The sequence below is a fragment of the Etheostoma spectabile genome, chromosome 5 (assembly GCF_008692095.1).
Source record: "Etheostoma spectabile isolate EspeVRDwgs_2016 chromosome 5, UIUC_Espe_1.0, whole genome shotgun sequence".
In the NCBI taxonomy this organism is placed as follows: Eukaryota; Metazoa; Chordata; class Actinopteri; order Perciformes; family Percidae; genus Etheostoma; species Etheostoma spectabile.
In genome coordinates, this window is record NC_045737.1 from 2827545 (window position 1) to 2846611 (window position 19067).

General features: G+C 40.0%; 2 protein-coding genes across 3 annotated transcripts in view; both read right to left on the reverse strand.

Moving 5' to 3' along the window:
- Positions 1-3995, reverse strand: part of nelfb (negative elongation factor complex member B) — a 15918-nt gene extending 11923 nt beyond the window's left edge. The window contains exons 1-5 of the mRNA XM_032516049.1: positions 3894-3995; positions 2930-3090; positions 2730-2829; positions 402-632; positions 137-322 (exon numbers count right to left, since the gene is read on the reverse strand). Coding sequence (XP_032371940.1) covers positions 137-322; positions 402-632; positions 2730-2829; positions 2930-3090; positions 3894-3995 — 780 coding nt within the window. The remainder of the gene's footprint in view (positions 1-136; positions 323-401; positions 633-2729; positions 2830-2929; positions 3091-3893) is intronic.
- A 5246-nt stretch (positions 3996-9241) lies between these two features.
- The window catches only part of LOC116689497 (ectonucleoside triphosphate diphosphohydrolase 2), a 22097-nt gene continuing 12271 nt past the window's right edge, over positions 9242-19067 (reverse strand). For both annotated transcript variants that reach the window (XM_032516051.1, XM_032516050.1), the window contains 4 exons: positions 15737-16009; positions 12071-12190; positions 9980-10114; positions 9242-9802 (listed from right to left, as the gene is read on the reverse strand). In XM_032516051.1, coding sequence (XP_032371942.1) covers positions 9596-9802; positions 9980-10114; positions 12071-12190; positions 15737-16009 — 735 coding nt within the window. In that variant the 3' untranslated portion in view covers positions 9242-9595. The remainder of the gene's footprint in view (positions 9803-9979; positions 10115-12070; positions 12191-15736; positions 16010-19067) is intronic.

Here is a 19067-nt window from a genome sequence, read left to right on the forward strand (position 1 = left end):
TGCAAATCAAACCAGCTATTAAGCTAACTGAAATAAAACCATGTTTGGGGCTAGTATTACAAACAAAGCTGCCTTGTCTATGTAGTGCCTCCATGGTGTTACTAAACTGATTCACCATCACGGTATGTGTCCTAACCTTATGGCAAGGGTCCACAGAGCAGATCTCACTGATGTCCAGGTCGTGAAGAGACATCAATAGCTCGGCTCTCAGTGTGCAGTAGTGGACATTTCGCGTTCGCAGGAAGAGTGTTCGTAAAAACTGCAGCACCATGTCGTATAGCTTCACGTTCTTCCCAATCATCTGTGTCAGCTTCAGGACCACCTGCAACAACAACAAAAGGTTGAACAATACCACCATCATCATGTTTATCAAATATTCTAACGTGATGACTGGGCCTCACCTCGCCCTGGCGTCGTGTTTTGGGGGAAGGGCTGAAGAAATTGTGCAGGATGGAGAGGTCGCTGCTGAACAGAGCTGCTTCCTTCTCCACAATGTACTGCTTGAGGAGGGGGGACACTTCATCCCCAAACAGAGCCTGGTTGTCCTGCCAGATCTGCCGTTTCACCTCCACGGCACACACCTTGTACAACTCCTTGTCAGCCATCACCATCTTCAGTTTCTTCTCTGGCACCTGCAGGAAGGAGCATGTGGAAAAGATTAAAGGCACGGTGCTCTTTACATTTTGCTATGCCAATTTGAAGATTTTGGATTTTGATTTGCTTTATATTACAATTAAATTTGGTACAGACATTCATGGTTTCCAGAACGTGTAGGTATTGGTATTTACTACAGTTAATGACAGAATAGAAAACTGTTACGTTGGGTTGAGATCTGGACTGTGTAGGCCAAAATGACTTTCTCCCAGTAGCCCTGACATCAGTAGTGATGAAGAGCTTTGAAAGGCTCATGCTCACTAAACTGAAGGTGGAGGTTAGTTGCTCTACTGACCCACTTTATTTTGCCCACTGGAAAGACAGAGGCGTTGATGACGCAGTTATGATGCTGCTGCACAACGCCCACATGCACCTGGAGAAACCAGGAAACTTCTGAAGTGCTTTTAACACTGTGCAGCCTTACCTTTAGTGCCAAAAGCTCCAGAAATTGGGTGTGAGTCTACACCTGACTACAGTGGCTTGAGAAAGTTTACACACCCGGGCTAAAGTTGATTAAAAAGAGGAATAAAAAAAAAACATATTTTGGAAACTGATCTTAATGGCTTAATTAAAAAAAAAATAGGGTTAGGGTTTGGTTCCCTGAATGAGGTGAACAAATCATTTCATACTCATCATATCGGACTGCACCCATAACTTCAACAACCAGTACCATCTGTTACTTTCAGGGACGAGATTCCGATCCCTGCCCCTAAGATCCAAACGAGCCATGTCCACATTCTTGCCAGCATCCATCAAATTGTTAAAAAACCCAGTGAAGAAACCCCACAAAGCTGCTGACTACTTCAGCACAGGCTCACTAAGTTTGGGCGGACCTTTAAAGTCGATCAGCTATTGTAATTTTTGTATCGCTTGCCCTTGCTGCAACTGACAACCAATAAAGGCCAATTTTTGCATCTGCGTTAAATGAACGATGTGAGTACATACATAGGTACGTAGAGCTATGGACCCTACGCCGTAGCCTGACATGCATCTCTCAAATATGTAACCAAATGTTGCGCCGTCCAACTCGCTTAGCTGTGGCTTGGTAGCGTTGCATTTCCCCCTGCTCATTTCCTGGTTTTCCTTCACCCTAAACAACATGAAATCAAGGAGAGGGTTAAGTTTTCCTGCTACAGATTTCCCACTGTGGTCAGAAAGCTCAGGGGAAACACTGTATCTTTCTCTATGACTCTAGAGTCGGTACTCACTCCGAAACTAATCACCGTCACTCTCTCTACTACACACTCCCCACGCAAACACACATGCCAGCCCTGCTATTCTCTGAAAGAGATTGACGCACACACTGATACCAAGAGAATAACCTTCAGGGCAAGTACGTAGGCTAGGCAAAAGTTCTGCGTGGAGCCTCCGCGGAAGCATAAATCCCACTTAAAGGGTAACTACCTTTTTTTTTTCCCCAACCTGGACCCTATTTTCCAACGTTTTCATGTCTAAATGACTGATGGGAACAACAATCTTTGACATTGGTCCAGTATTAGGTAAGATCGCTGCAGTCAGCAGCGGAAAAACAAGCTACAATGTAAGTTAATAGGGCAATATTCCAGCTTGTATTTACATTCATAAAAGTGCTCGTTTTACTAGTGACAGGCTCAGATTAATATTCAACGTGTCAACATAACATTATGGGACGGATTCCTAAGAAGGCCGACCTTTTCTGTTAAACATAAAAATGTCCACAAAATTTTGTTTGTTGCTGGACTCCTTGTTGTAATTGGTGAATAGGACCCTGGTCACCAAAGCAAGGCAACATCAGACCCTTGTTCCACCCTGGTCCAAAAGAGGGTCTGGCTCATTGACCCATTCAGATAAACATCAGATTTGACCTGCATCAAGGTGTGTGAACAGGGCAAAGTATTCTAAACATACTGCACTGTCTGTGATGATCAGGTCCAAACTAATCTAATTTTGAGAAATGTAACTTCAGGCCAAGCCTCTAGATTGTATACAATGTTAACATGCTACAATAAACAGATTACGTGTCAATACTGCACACACTTGTAATATTTTGCTATGTTTAGTCTTTAAGTGAAAAATATAGCCTTGAAGACACTTGCCTTGGGTAGATGCTTCAGCACTTGCATTACCACTGGCTGAATTGATGGCATTTTGACAAGGGGAAAGCTCTTCTCCAGCAGCTCTTCAAGCTTCCCATATCTGTAAATAGATTGGAAGAAAACAAAGTGCAATAGCATCCAAGCTGGTTCCTTCAAAATGTTGATACAATTCCTCAAAGTCCATTCAACCTATGACAAACCTGTCCTCCTCCTTGCCCTCTGCAATGGTGGCGACTCGCTCCATCAGCTTGTCTCGAAGCTCGTCGAAGACAGACTGGTGGAACTCCAGCCGAGGCGTTCCATGGAGGTCGAGGAAGGGAAGAGCAGACTGGAGGGTCGGCAGCAGGATGCCATTTTCCATCTGCAGACACGTAACGCGTCACAGACTCGTCAGAGATAGGTTCTAGTTGTAGCTGCTCGTTCAGAGCCACGTGAATAAATGTTTCCTTGCTTCTTGGCAATGGCTGATATCAGGTAAAACACAACTTTAGACATTTGCCACTCCAAGGACATCTTTTAGAAACATTTGGCATTTAAATGGACCAAATATATTTAACAGTGATGATATGAATCGGTAATAGCAGTTCGAATAATTATGAAACTACTTGCATATTGTAAATAATATCTGTTAAAGCCATTATTTATTTATATTTTGATGTATTTGTAATAACAAAACAGATGAGACGATTATGAAAACAAAAGCACGATATTACGATGTTACCTAGAGACACAATACAAATTGGATAATACTGAGAACTTAATTTTCTGGGAAATAGTAACGTTAGTTATTACACATTTATTAGTTCCAAGCTTGTCCATTGAAAAACATATTTGGTCCATGGAGAATTATGGGTGGTTGTATGTCTTCAGGTGGATTCATACTATCATATTACTTCAAAATAATACTAATGCAACAGGTCGCATAACGCTTATTGTATAACGTTAGCCCCTGGTACTTGTGTTCTTCATTCCCTCCTCTGCACGCGACAGTGTATTACAACCACATACGTTACGTTGACGTTCATTTCGACCTAACGATGCAGCATGACTCTTTTGGGGACATAGTCCGATATTCGAAATCTAACGTTACGACATTCCACAGCACGGTTGGAAGAAATCTGTCTTACAAACAAAGAACAAAAAAAACTTCTAACGTGGAGTTACCTGAAACTGATCAATGGCTTTCAGAGGCTCCGTACAGTTGGTGAGTGTTTCTTTAAGATCCTCGCCGTTGGATATCCCGAGCTCAGGCAGCCCCGCGAACATTTTTGTGTTCGCGTTATCATTAATTTAAAGATTTATATGTGAATTAAGTAGTCTACCATGTGAATTTGCTTTCGAAAAGATTTCGCTTGCTACACAACACCACTATGCATGAATGCACTACGGTCTGGCTCTTCGCATTCAAAGCCAACTTCCTGTGAGTGTGTTGCAACTTTGTAAACAGTCCGTCAAAAACACCAGCTATGGAAATGTTCCGTGTCATGAGCCTACCATAGACAGTGAAAGAAATGGACCAACAACAATCCCATTGCTCTGGAACATGGATGTATTAAGTGGTGATGGTCAAATGAAGCTTCGCAAACCACTGTCTTTATTTTCTGAGCTCACTAGATGGCGCTGTAGCTGAAAGAAAAAGATTAAAGGAATGGCAATTCAGTGTGTTTTCCACTCTTTGCTGAACAGAGAGCGCCATCTAGTGAGCTCAAAAAATAAAGACAGTGGTTTGCGAAGCTTTAATTGACCATAGTAAGGGGGTAAGCCACTCTCCACAATGTGTAGCTCCTATGGCGCCATTTTGATGCCAACAATCCATCACCTGCTGTTAGAATCCCATTGACTGCCATTGATTTTGACGTCACTTTGACAGTGAATAACTTAGACTTAAACTTAGGTTTAATTACTAATGTTAACTAACATTTTAGTTAGCAATAATAAGCCTGTGCCTGTGTTATCTCCTAACATATACCTACGCTCTCCGTCTCTGCAAGATTCAAAATGATTGAGATTTCTCCATGTGACTATGCGACAGCAAGTTGCTTCGTTATGACACAATCGTTAGCCTATTTTTACAAAAACGCTTTTTACTGAGCCATAATGTGAGCTATAAGGTAAGGGAGCCTTTTATACATTGTCATGTTTTTTTTTTTAAATAAACAATGGACGAATAAAGTTTTTAATCACTTCAGATGTGAAGTTATTCGCTGTCAAAGGGCGTTTTCACACCTGTTGTTTGTTTGCTTTGGTCCGAATCAGTTGGTGAGTTAGTAAACTTGAAGCGATTTGCCCTCGGTCGGTTTGGTTTGGTCGCAACAAATTGCATCATCACAAATCAGGCAAGAACGTCCAGCCCTCTTATTGGTCAGATATGTCTGGGGGACAGAGCAAGACAGTAATCAGAACCAGAATCAGAACCAGAATCAGAATCAGCTTTATTTGCCAACTATTAGGACACATACGAGGAATTTTGCTTTGGATTATACATTGCTCAAAATATGCTTACTAATACAAAACAAACAACAAACAGAAACAATATACACTATAAACAGAAACAGTATAGACAGGTTGAGACAATAGTGTAATGAAGAGTGCAAATTGTGCAGGAATAAATTATTTGAATGACAAATTATTATTATTTTAATTATGAAGCCTAGTGCAAAGGATGCTGCAATAAGTTAGTATTATGTTATTAATGTACATATTATATTACCATATGAACAGTATGAACAGCTCTGAAATGGGAAATGATGAATAAATAAGTGGAACCAGTAAACAGACTGATTAGAGACACTGGTGCTGGGTTATTGCACAGGAACTGAACCTGGCACTGTGAGTCAGAAGTCAGCTGGTTATCAGAGTGATGGTGTGGCTTGTTGTCTTCTTGATGATGGTGTCAGTGTTGGGCTCCCACTTTAGGTCCTGGGATAAAGTGGATTCAAGAAACCTAAAGGATTCCACAGCAGACACAGGGTTGTTGAGAATGGTGAAGGGGGGAAGAGTGGAGAGGCCTGAAGTCCACAATCATGTCCACAGTTTTGAGTCTGTAGCCCAATTCATCACTGTCCCGGATGAGGACGATGACCGTTGTGTTGTCAGCAAACTTCAAGAGTTTAACAGATGGGTCTCCTGAGGTGCAGTCAGTGGTGTAGAGAGAGAAGAGCAGTGGGGAGAGCACTTCATTTCATTAAAATTATCAGACATTGTTTTGCAAGAGACGTTACTACATCTGCTCTGGTCACCAAGACTTTGCATGTCTCCAATTTTCTCCAATTGCAGGCTGGTTTGACCACGAAGATACAGTACGAGTGATGGACGCTGACCTTGACCGCAGTCTTTTCTGTGATAAAACATTGCAAGCTGCTACAGTTTGCTGCTCTGCTGCATGCCAGATTGCTAAATAACCCACCTGACTACAGGATACATACTGGAGGAGTATGTGTAGTTGGTGTGGTTCAAGTACGGATCACATTCTCACCACAAAAAAACTGCTCCAGATTTCGATTGAAAGACGAGACCTGCTTGGAGAAGTAGTCTCGGTACGCTTGTTTGGTCCGCTTTTGGTGCGCAGCAGAGTTTGATTGACACATTCTCATCTGCCCAAACGAACCGCACCAGCCGGGCAAACAAACTCTAGTTTGATTCAACCAAGCTAAAGGCTGTTGGTGTAAAAACGCCCAAAGTGGCGCCAAATGAATGGCAGTCAATGGAATGCCAACAGCGAGTGAGTGCTTGGTAGCATTAAAATGGGGCCGTAGGAGCTTCGCTTTATGGAGGTTGGCTTACTCCCTTGGGGCCTACCAGTGAATTTTTGTTCTTCTTCTTCTTTTTCTTCTTTTTCTTCTTCCTTCCATGAGACAAGAAGCCTTGCGGCAAATTGCAGACTACTGAATTGTCCTTTCTACTCTAATTTAAAAGAGATACAGCTAAAGGTTTTTTCCAGCCACTCACCCTATTCTCTAATCAACCAATCCTATCAATCTAGGCTCTGAGAGGGAAAGTCTCTCTAAACAGTCCACCTCTCCAGTAATTCCTAGAGGTGGAAAGTAACGAAAGAGCCTACATTTACTCACGTTACTGTATCGATTAGTTTTGTTGTGTATTTTGTATTGTTCAAGTAGTTTTTTAAATCGACATTTTCAAATGTACTTGATTACATTTTAAGTATTGTATTTTGCTACATTACATAAAAAACTTTGACTAACCGAAGCGAAGAAAAAACATTGTGCCAGGAACCACTACAGAAGCCATCGTCAAATGCATTCTGGTATTTAGCATTCAAGCCTTTACAGCAGTTATAACATTGCATAGGTAGAGGAAAAACTCACCCCTCTGTATTTTCCTTTTTGAAAGTCCGGCTCCCAGAGCGTCTACTTAGAAAGATTCTGGCCCTGGTCATACAGGCTACTAAGGTGTGTAGAAGCTAGCTGCTAGTCTGGGCTGTGAGCATTAGTCAAATGTATCAGCAGTGTAAATGGTAAAGGGAGAGCTCAGCTTTTTTGGAGAGGATTGCAGCATGAAATGTCATGTGAGACATGCATTAGGTTGTTATAACATGTGTATACATTTGTTAGATGTTTATACATTTGTTTCGATTTTTCTTTAATTAAAAACAAAATAGTTTTGGATTCATGACCCCTTGATCTATTTACACTACATGATGGATCCCCCCCACCCTGTTTTACAGTTCTTTTTAAATATTTAATTAAGTAACATTTACTTGAAGTACATTTTAAATGAACTACGTATTACTTTTACTTGAGTAATTTTTCAGATAGGTATTTTTACTTGTACTTGAGTAATATTTCATCAAAGTATTGGCACTTTTACTTTAGTACAATATTTTAGTACGTTTTCCACCTCTGGTAATTCCCACACTATCCAAAATTGTTCTGGCAGCATCAACAACTATTTCTATTTTCTCCGATTTCCTTTCAGCCTTAGCAGCATTACAGTTAATCAATATGGCAGAAATGTTAAGAAACTAACCTTGTCCTTAAATAAATAGTGTTCACCATGCTTTCTACTTGATTGACTCAGTTGAATCTTTACTTTCCTAGCTGCTTCACTGTGTCATAGTATCCACTTGAACTTGATCTTTTTGACTTCCATTTTCTTTTTTTCTCTTTGGACAGTTAGCTTGCCATGCTTCATGATTCCCCCCCAAACTGATTACACTTGGGTTTTTTTCCACCGTTTCTGTCACTGCACATCTCATCTCCACATTTACCACATATCCCCATATGCAGGTTTCAGGCAGATTTTTTGATTCAAAATGCAACAGATCAGATTTTTTTTCACACTTTTCTCTGTCCCTCATCCTAAACATGACTTTTTACCACGCTTCTTCATTCTACTTGCATCAAATGGAACGACATCAACAACACCCTTTACTAGAACTCTTCTATTAAGAGAGAAACATGACAACTATCTAAACTCGGTTATTTTGAGTGCCTTCTTCAGCTGTATCTTTGACACACACACAAACACACACACACACACACACACACACACACACATCAAATGATAACTACACATTTTTGATATTAACTACTTTGACATTGTCAAGTTTGTTCTTAATCCAACTTGTGTTTCAACCATAGACTGTGAAAGGTATTAACAGTCTATGGTTTTAACCCGCAAAACTCCCAAACTGTCCTTGCTACCAGTTATATTCCAGGCAAGTGGACTTTTTGTAATTTTTGTTATTGTATCATCACTGTAATTTAAAAACTGATTAGTTTCTTCTTCTCCTCCCTGACTTTTTTCCTTGTCAACGTGTCAACCTCTATCTTCCTCCAGTGAGCCTCCCAGTTTTTTGTTGTTGTTTTTAATAGTACAGCGCTTGGTTTGCTGTTTTGTCTGAACCTTGACACTATGTCACTAATACGAGTATTTGTGAATGAATGATACTTATAAACGTGTTTAGAAATGATAAGGAACATAAACAGGATTCCACAGAAAGGTTTAATTATTCTTTGGTGGCTTCAAATTACTTTAAGCATTTAGGCACTGTGTAATAACTGCTGTTAATGGTGACCAATAAGTCATTTTGCCACGGAGAAACAAAAATAGACAAAGTCAACATTATCTCTAGAACCTTCTCTTAGCCAGCCCCCCAGTGAATACAGTTACGGTATTAAATGTGAGAGCCAATAAACATCTATCTGCACATAAAGTCCTACTGTAGTTGTGCCACTAGCCATACAAGACATAAATGTGACAAATCTATTTATCTGATTGACATTAATAACTAAAACTAAACTAAACCATCTGCCTCCACATAGATTGCTATGACCACAATTCAGAACTCATGTGAATTTACATGATTTTGGTTTTGTTACTTTGTTTATATTTTTCTTTCAGAATTTGTAGGCAGTTGTGTCTGTCAACACTGCCCCAGGCCTCTTCTGAAGCACATGTGGGCTGTTCCTGTCGCACGAAAACAGAGAACGCATACTTGGCTGTTGTGGTCATCGTAAGAAGGTGTGAGTTAATGTAACGAATCAGAAACGCTTACAAAAAACATGGTTTATTCTGTAGTTTAATTTCACACACACTGACATGTGTCTCCACAAGTAACAAAAAGGTTTTGCAAAGACAATTTTACAGGCCATATTTTACTGATTTATTGACTTCACTAACATACATAAGCCATAAGAAGCTTTGATGTCATTGCATCACTCTAACAGTATTACGAAGAAATTATGTTTTACGAGTATTAAAAAGCACAACAATCAAAACAAAAAATAGTGCAAAGAATTTTTTTTTTCAAAGAAGCATTTTCTCTAAAAGAGACTGAATGTTTTGAATGGACATGTGTACACAGATGAATATGAGTTGGGCTGGGAGGTGTGTCACCCTTGCTCTTATACCATGCCTTCTTTATTTTTTGTGCGTCTGTAGATCACGATTAGGTATCCCAATGCAATGAGGAGGATGGCGATGAAGAGGAAGAGAATGCCAGCCCAGGGCCCTAGGGCGAGAGCCTTCATCAGTCCCAGTCCCTCTGCTGGTACCAAGTTGCTCCGACTCAGCATGTACCCCAAAGCCCAGCCTACAGATGCCCCTCCCGCCTGCAAAAACACAAGAGGGGACCCACTGAAACCACACTGAAACACACACACAAAACCAAACTGAAAGCACACCGTGGAGAACCCTATAGATTTAACCTGAATCAATAGTTTGAAAACAGACAGAAATCCCAGCTAATGGTTAACAAAAAGGTTTCATTTATTTCCTTTATTTCTGACCTTTTTCTGAAAAGAGATGGACGGAAGGGAGGTCTCGTTGAATTTGTAGCCCTGCAGTAAGAGGACCTGGATGAAATTGGAGACGGCACAGACGTTCTTCATGTGTTTCTCTTTCTGATTTGTCCTTTTTGTCATCTATGGGTGGAAATACAGTGGGTTAGAGTTGAATTATGCCCATCAAATCTCTATCAATTTGATCTGGTCTACCATCACTGTAGACATTTCTAGAATATTCAATGGTATAGCAGATAACACAAGGGTCTTTGGGTTGAAATGAGAGTCTACTGTGTTGGTTTTAAAAAGGAACAAGTTGGAGAATCCTCATTTATTAGAGGCTGGGCTCAGAGAGCTCTTGTCAGGGGCAGATTGGCCATCTGGCAATTCTGGTAAATACCAGAGGGGCCGGACAATTTTTTTTAATATGGGCCAGTCAGATCTTTTTTTAAAATAAATATACAGAAATATTGTCTTTACAGGCCGACAGCGCACAAGACTGTTTTTTATCGCTTGTATGATTTCACTATGGTTATAATAATAATAATTATATTAATAATAATGGGCTGTCTGACAGCATCAGCATTAAATTGAGACAGTTTCATTACCCAATAAAAACATCTCATTGACGTGTTAAATGTTTTGGTACAGTTGGATTTAAAGCCTGATGTGAAGTGTAGGCCTATAGGAGTACACATGAAAACCCTGAACAAGCAGCGTCGTTCTGCTCCGTCTTTCTGCTGGTCCCCATTCACGTAGTGTTTAGTTTTACACTATGTAGGTTAAACTCTGCAATTAATCCGCAAGTCACATGTAAGTATGAACTGTGGTGGTCCATTACACTGTAAGCTATATTCAACATTACTGATCATTTCTGATCAATAGAATGTAGAAAACATTCCACTTCACAACGTTTTGTATTCATAACATGATTGTGTTATTGCACAATTTAGCAGTAAAAGCAGTAGCCTACGTAGTCAATCCTACATTTTTCAATTTGGGAATAAAACGTGCTCCTTGGGGAAAAAGACATTACCATAAGCCCTGTTCATGCTAATCAAACAACTGGACTTGGGGTCAAGTGTTGTCGTACCAGGCCCATGTCCCAGATGTGAAAGCCCCCTTACTGTAATTCTGAATATAATGATATTCCATTATGTTTGGTATTTTGAATTGTTACCTGCCACCAACATTTTGTGATTTCCTCATCATAAATAGAGACATTTCTACCATAAATCAGTGCCAAAAAAAGTCTTTTACCCTCAAACTTTTCTTGGCTAATTCTGAGCTGTATAATCACAGACCGCCATAAAAACATATTTAGATTGCAGTTAGAGAGTTAAAACAGATGAAAAGATGGAGGACCAGACAGACAATATGTAGTGTCAACAGAGAGAAACACAGACAATTGAACAAATGGACCGGGACAACAAAGAACAACATACTGTAGAGAACGACAGTAACAGCTTATAAACGGCAGTAATAGGCAGTGCGTGTCCATTCGTTATGAACGTGTGCTCGTAAAAAGTAGTAAGAATTGTTTGCCAGTTACTTACTGTACATTAAATGTTTAAAAATCTGTTACATAAGGTACTGCTTAATTTATTTCATCATCTGTACACAAATGTAATTAGTGAATGCACATGTCCGTGGGTGGGGCTGCATGGGCGTGGTGATGTGGGCTGGTGTGGCTACCGTGCCTGGGCTGAATTTTTATCATGCCCACTACCCATTCTCCACTCATATTATCATCGGTCACTATCCCCAGCCTATTAGCACTCCTCACCTGTTGCCTGTTTAAGCTTGTTAACTCATCTACAAAACCCCTGTCCAGTCCGCAGTAGTTGTCTGGTCTTATCACTACATGACTCTACATGGCATATGGATGCTCCCAGTTCCGCTGCTGTGCCAGGTCTTCCTGTGTTTGTTACCAGGTAAGTTTAGTTTTTCAAAGTTTATTGGAACAGTTAAACTTGAGGTGGAAGTTGAGTTTTTGCTGTATTTTTGACGTTTGTTGCCCTGACAAAGACCTCCATTAAAGATATTTGGATGTTATTCTGTGTCCTGAGTCTGTGACAGCTGTGTTCTCAAGAGTACCTCAGAGATGGTCAGGTTGCAGATGATTCGTATTGCCTTCTCCAGTCGACTGGGGGATGTGAGAGGGATGCTTGTGAGGTTGGTGATGTAGCTGTGAGCGAAGAAAAAGGCAGAGAATGCCTGTAGGGAAGATGGGACACTGAGTTAATCCAGCGTTACACTATCTTCCTGAGATGGTAAAGATACTTTTAAATTGCCCTCAGGGGAGAAATAGTTATTAGAATTTAACTGAAACATCTATAAGATTGTTTAGGACAGATTTCTGTATTTCATTCTCGTTTGTCATTATTTTACATTCATTTCACAGACACTTTTGTATAAAGTGACTTACAATAAGAACATTCAAAAGGAACAATAGCTAGATTTATTTAAAAATTGATGTTGCAACCCTCCCAAATAACAAGCTGAAAGTGTGCTGCTCTAGAGACATAGGCGGAAATCGCAGGGGAGGCGAACAACCCAATCTGAGGGTTGTCTCCCCATTAAGAATATTATTGAAACCACGATGTGTATTGTATATAATAATATGTACTTCAAATAATTGTGAAAGTATTAAAACATAACAAACACAAACAGGGCAAAAAAATGCATTTTAAGTTCACAGAGGTTTGGTCCACTGCTTGGTTCCTCCCATTATTTTAACGGTACACAGACTTCATGTGCAACTCATGGAAGAGAGCAAATTGAGTCACTAAGTAGCTAGGCAAGGCTGTTTCATTCACTTTAAACATTGCGTGAAGTGGGAAACATTCATTAAAGCCACTATATTAGCATAAAGTTAATTAGCTTTTTTGGTAGCTTATTGGATAGTTAGTTAGCTAGCTTGCTAATTCCACCCACCGTGTTTTTATGCCACCCTAGTTGTAGAAAATGTGCTGAAAAAAGTGTCACGCACCTGGCAAGAGCCTCGTGCTTTTCTACGCTGTTACAAGAGTGTGAAAGAAACATTAAGCTGTTAAATTTGACTAATTTAGTGGCTGGCTTGCTGATTATCTAGTTAGCAGAGGTGGGTAGCAGGGCTGCCAACTCTCACGCATTGGCCGTGAGACACACGCATTTGACTGGTTTCACACGCTCACACGCCACACCCCCGATTTCTCACGCTGAAGTGTCAACCCGGTCGGTCAAATTTCTGATAGATGAGTTTATCTATAGATTTATCTGTTTAGCCACTAGTTGTGCTTTCAGAGACTGTGAGGGGGTTCAAGAGCGCTCCCTGTCTGTGAAAGTTTCGAATTGTCGCAAACTGAGAACATTTTTTTACGATCCATCCCATTTCCCCGGCTTTAGGTATGAGCTCTGAGTATCACAGACCCGTCCGTCGCTTCGTGTCCACTCTCTGTAACAATAGAGGTGAGCAGCGCGGCTGGTAGCGTAGCAACTTCAGTTCATGTTAGTGGACCTGCTTGCTGTGGACAGTGACTCGTGCATCCGTGTAGTCCTCCGATAATGCGCAGCGTACAGCCTCCTCTAAACTTTGTCAGAGACCAGAGAACCGAATGGGCGTCTGTGTCTGTCAGACGGTCTGAATGAGATCCACCATATCAGCGGAGCAATGACATGCAAGCAGACTATATTACAACTCTCCACATGGACAAACGAGATGGGAGGAGTTAATTTTGAATGTGCACAAAATTGTAAACATGGGCAGAAATCTGGTGAAACACATTGAGCATACTATATATACACTATACTATATATACTATACTATATATACTACATAATACACATATACTTTATATACTATACTGCAACATTGGGCCACTATTGTGGTTCTCTAACCTCGGTGCATCTAAATGTAACTGTAAATAATTAATTTGATGTTAGGAATGAACAAATAGTCTTTTTTTCCCAAAAGTAAATCCAGTAAGTGGGGCCCAGAGGATGAGGGCCAAACATTACTTGACCTTGGCACAAAGGTTAAAGGATAGATTTATGTAGATCAGTGGTTCTTATTCTTTAGAATTTCAGTGGTCTTAGTTGATCCCTCAACATTAATTTAACTTGGGTCCCTTGTCCCAACCCGGGACCCTGGACCTGTTCCCCACAGACCCAAATCTTCTCAGCTGTTGATGAGATTTGCTACTGTCTCTTCATGTGGTTCATTATGTTTGGCACGTTGTCTGGGTCAGTTCTTATATCATAAGAAGTTAATATGATATTAATGTAAATGCTGATGCCGTAAAACTGTTGATACTACAACAAAGCAAAGTTCTTAACCCTACAGTTTTGCACTATCATGTAAGACTTGATTTCTCATTTTTTTGCAAAAAAACTCTCCAGAAAGTGCCCTTAATGGTTTTATTTTTCAATTTTTTTCCGGGGGGGCATACCCCAGACCCCCCTAGGGAGAACCCCACCCCCCACATATCACAAATCACAATTTAACCCTGAAGGATAAAGAACCCAAAAATTGCTTGTACTGGCAAAATATGGGTTGCCCCCCCAAATCTCACTCAAGGTTTTGGAAAAGTTGGCAGCCCTGGGGTAGAGTAGCCAAAATTGTACTCAAGTAAAAGTACTGTACTTCAGATATATAGACTCAAGTAAAAAGAAAGTAGTCATCAAAATATACTTGAGTAAAAGTAAAAAGTACTTGACGAAAAAATACTCAAGTAGTGAGTAACTGTTGAGTAACGTCTGATTTATTTCTTAACACAAGCATCAATCAGACCGAAATAATTATCTTTAGGCAAATTATAGTTCATCAATCAATAAAATAAATTATTAATTAAAAAATAGCTTACTTGAGAGACTTGTCACACAAATTTGGATGGATACTGCATGTGTAAAAAATATGGTAACCTAAAAGACAAACATCCACCTCTCCACAGCAAAAAAATACAACCACCGCTACGTTTCCTCAGGTTAGATGTTGAGTTGTTGAACGCTGACATGTCCGTTGTTTTGGTAGACCTGAACCAACCGCAAAACGTAGCTGCTGTTTCTTTGCTTTGCTACGAGTGTAAAGCTAACCTGTCCCAATAACGGTCTATGGTCCCGCTGCTGAAACAGTATGGTCACGTGACTGCACAAACGACGTGTGATTGGTTAAGCACAGTCACGTTCAGCGGAAGACTCTCTGTCAAAATAAAACAACATGAGACGTACGCGGGGGTAAAAACAATGACGCGTAGTAACGAGTAACGAGCTCATTGGAGCCTAATGTAGCGGAGTAAGAGTACAGTTTATTTTTCACTAATCTACTCAAGTAAAAGTAAAAGTATAGTGATTTAAAACTACTCCTAGAAGTACAATTTTTTCAAAAACTTACTCAAGTAAATGTTACGGAGTAAATGTAACTCGTTACTACCCACCTCTGCTAGTTAGTTAGCCTGCTTACTAAGAGGCAGTTCTCAGTTCAGCATCATCAGAAGGACATGGTTTTGGTGGAACGTACACGTTCAAAGGTTGTTTTATTCGTGCAACTGAAAACTCCTCATAAATCAACCAGAGTTTAAAAAGCCAACACAAAGAACACAACACAACAACACAGAACCCAAGGCAACGACTATCCAGCCTAAATGAGTGAAATCTGGTGGAATTTACGTTGGCAAAGGAGCCAACTCGGAAGTGGAATGTCGTGGACATTGACTACTTCCTACACTACACAAATTTTTGATTGAGAATGAAATGGACTTTTTTCTGTCTAAAAGGCTCCCTCACCATGAAGCTTCCTCTCACATTGGGTTGGAAGACTCCATTAAAGGAGCACTTGGAATAAGAGCAGTTGTCGAAGGAGAAAATCTCTTTTACGTTGTCCAAGCATTTCTGGTAATCTCCTGTGCCCACTACTGATACTGACATCTGGGGGTTAAACTGGGCAGGTCTGTAGCTTTTAGTACACGGAGAATCAAAGACATCCTTCCCTAGCTTGATAGATATATTGAACTGATGTGGATAGCAGGGATTGGACACTTGAGGCTTCACACCTTCATTCTGAAAGAGGCAAAAAAAGATAAAATTGAAACATTCTTCTGGTAAATATAAAAGGAAAGTGCAGCATATGACAAGTACAATTCCAAGTGAACATGGTAGACTAGGGAAACATTCACAAATTGAAAGCACTTTAGAATGGCTGGTTGTATATACAGTATGCGCAATCACACTTGTATGTTGTATGCATTTCAGTAAAAAGCACATATCCACATTGCCAGCTTTATCTACACCTCTTTTAGAATTACTTAAATACAGGGTTACTGTACTGTTACACTGTACTTATGTAAAGTGCACTTAAGAAGATGACTTCACAACTTATACAGTCTCATATTCTGAAATTTTTGATGTTTTGGGAAATACTTTAATTTGTGTTTTGCCGAGAGTTTGGTGAGAAGTTTGAATCTGCCAGCAATGTACAAGTGTGGATAGGTGGATTTTGTTCTTCGGACAGTGTCAGCTGCCAGGATAGCTGTACTCCATTACTAGGGTGACCAGATCTCCCGGAACTAAAACCGGAACATTTTGCGTGTGACCATAGTGCTCGTGCACGCACACACTTTTTAACGTGAACATGTGCCAGCCCAGGTCATAGACACAGATTAGCACACATAGGCCTACTGCTCACAACATAATGGGCTATCTCAGTTAATATTCATGAATTTATTTTCTTGGTATTTTGCCTACATACACATACATAGACATTGAGTGAGTTTCGTTTGGGACCAACTTTATTTTTCAGAATTAAAGCATTCTTATGAAACATGCACCCACTGAACTTGTGAAAATATATTAAATATATTTTTCATTGCGTGGCCCTAAACCAATTCTTTTGAACTGCTGCCAAAGGCTTGAACTAAAGTTATGCTAACACTTTATGGTAAGGGTACATGAATTAGGAATTCATGCATGAATTATTTTATGATTTGTGCAGTACTTCATTCCTTTATAACTTATGAATCATCAGGAATTGACATGAGTTAATAGCCTCTCATTCATGACCTCATGCATAAACAACACATCAACTAAATCCTTAGGTAAGGTGGGTACATCATTCTGAGTTGTGTTCAAATCGGAATTTGCTCAGTGATGACCACATTTTTTTTGCAGAAAAATAAATAATCATAATCATGCTTGATAAGTCATAATTCATAACTAGAACTGCAAGAAGTTATGACCAGGGTCCAAGCCTGCCGGCGCGATTCCCCCCTGGCACAAGCCGCCTATGATGACCCGAGACTGCGAAAGCGGGCCTGCGAAAGATGAGCATGCAAAAGCAGAACCCAAATGACGACAAAGGCGAGGCAAATATTGGAAATTTCACTAAGTGCACGGTAAAGTCTGGTTTGCAATAGCGATATTCAGATTAATTGAGAAAAAGGCCAAAACGCTTCTACCTCAATTAAAGTGCAGACTGAAGGCTGACCATCACCAAATCTGGTATACAGCCTCAGATTGGTATGTCAAACAATAACATCAAGTTTTGTGATTATAGCATTTACTGCGGTAGACATATTGCAATTGCAAATTTCCCATTTAAATGCATTGAGTTATTTGCCAAAACGTGTCTACGTTCATTATAGCGCCCCCTAATGGCCAATCCTCACCAAATTCAATACAGCGCCTCAAAGTGGGATTTTGAACAATAATAATAGTTTTGTTCTGATACCTATTATTTTGGCTAAGATTTGCTAAAGTTTGTGCTTTGTGGCTTTCTTAAAAAAAAAATTTTGGTTGTGAAATGCGTATAGTTTAATGTAGAAAAATTCTTTTGGTCAGGTGTATCTGTAGATGCTACGTACCACGTTTTGTGCGTATCTGTTGTAGCATTTGTGCAATTTTTATCCGATGAAAATTATTTTGATACATTTTTGTCAGGTCAGTCTTGTGATGCTACCTACCAAGTTTTGTGCAGATTGGTCGCACGGTCTAGCAGGAGTTCGAAAAAGTAGGCTTACGATAAATCACGATTTTTCACGCACAAATGTCGGAAATGGGGGTGGCCTATATCAGGAGATTCAGCTGAATTCAGGGAACCCGTTAATATGTGTATTTTTAATGTGCAATTTTTTCTGCTATAGCGCCACCTAACGGTGGAAGTGGCTGAAACTTTTTGTCCCAGGTCCCTGCAGGGATCTGGACCAGTCCTGAAAACGGCAACCCCACCATGTACGGTTTAGACTGTAGTATTGTAGTATAGTATACATTGGGGCTCAAAAGTTTGGGCAGCCCGGGTAAAAATTTGTCTTAATGTGCATAAAGAAGCCAAGAAAAGATGGAAAAATCTCCAAAAGACATCTTCTCCTAGCCTTCTCCTGCTTTGTGAGCGTCAACTATTTTCAGATTCAGTTTTCTAGACGACTGCTTAGAAGAAGCCATGGTGCTTATTGTTGGAGCAAGGTCAGATGAGTCTGGGCATTTAAAACCTTAAGATTGACATTACCTGGTCTTTCCAGACGATGATTGAGAACAATCCATGACATTGTCAGGTCTCAGCTTTCCAAAGGGGGCGGTGCATGTTATAAACTCTACAGGGTGCCCAAACGTTTGCAGATGCTATTTTTTTGTTTTCTGTTCTTTTGAAAGTGTAAATGATGGAAATAAAATCTAACTTTTGTGACATATTATATGAATGTCTAATCTGTCATTTGATGCCTTTTGGAGATTTTTCCATCTTTTCTTGGCTTCTTTATACACATTAATATCTTTTTTTACCTGGGGTGCCCAAACTTTTGAGCCCCACTGTATGTAGTTTTGTAGGAGAAAAATAATAAGAAACCTTAGGAAACCACTGGGAAACCTTAGGAAACCCCCTTGGGCTTGAACCCCTGATGATGAGCCCATGTACCTAATGCTTTAGTTGTTTTGTTCATGTATGAGGTCACAAATGACAAACTATGAACACGTCAATTCCTGATGATTCATTGGATATTAAGGAATGCAGTGATACATAAATCATTAGTTACATAATGGATAATAACACATATATCAATTAATTCATGCATGAATTCATGCTCTTACCGTAATGCCTAACGCTAACCAACAACACACACACACACAC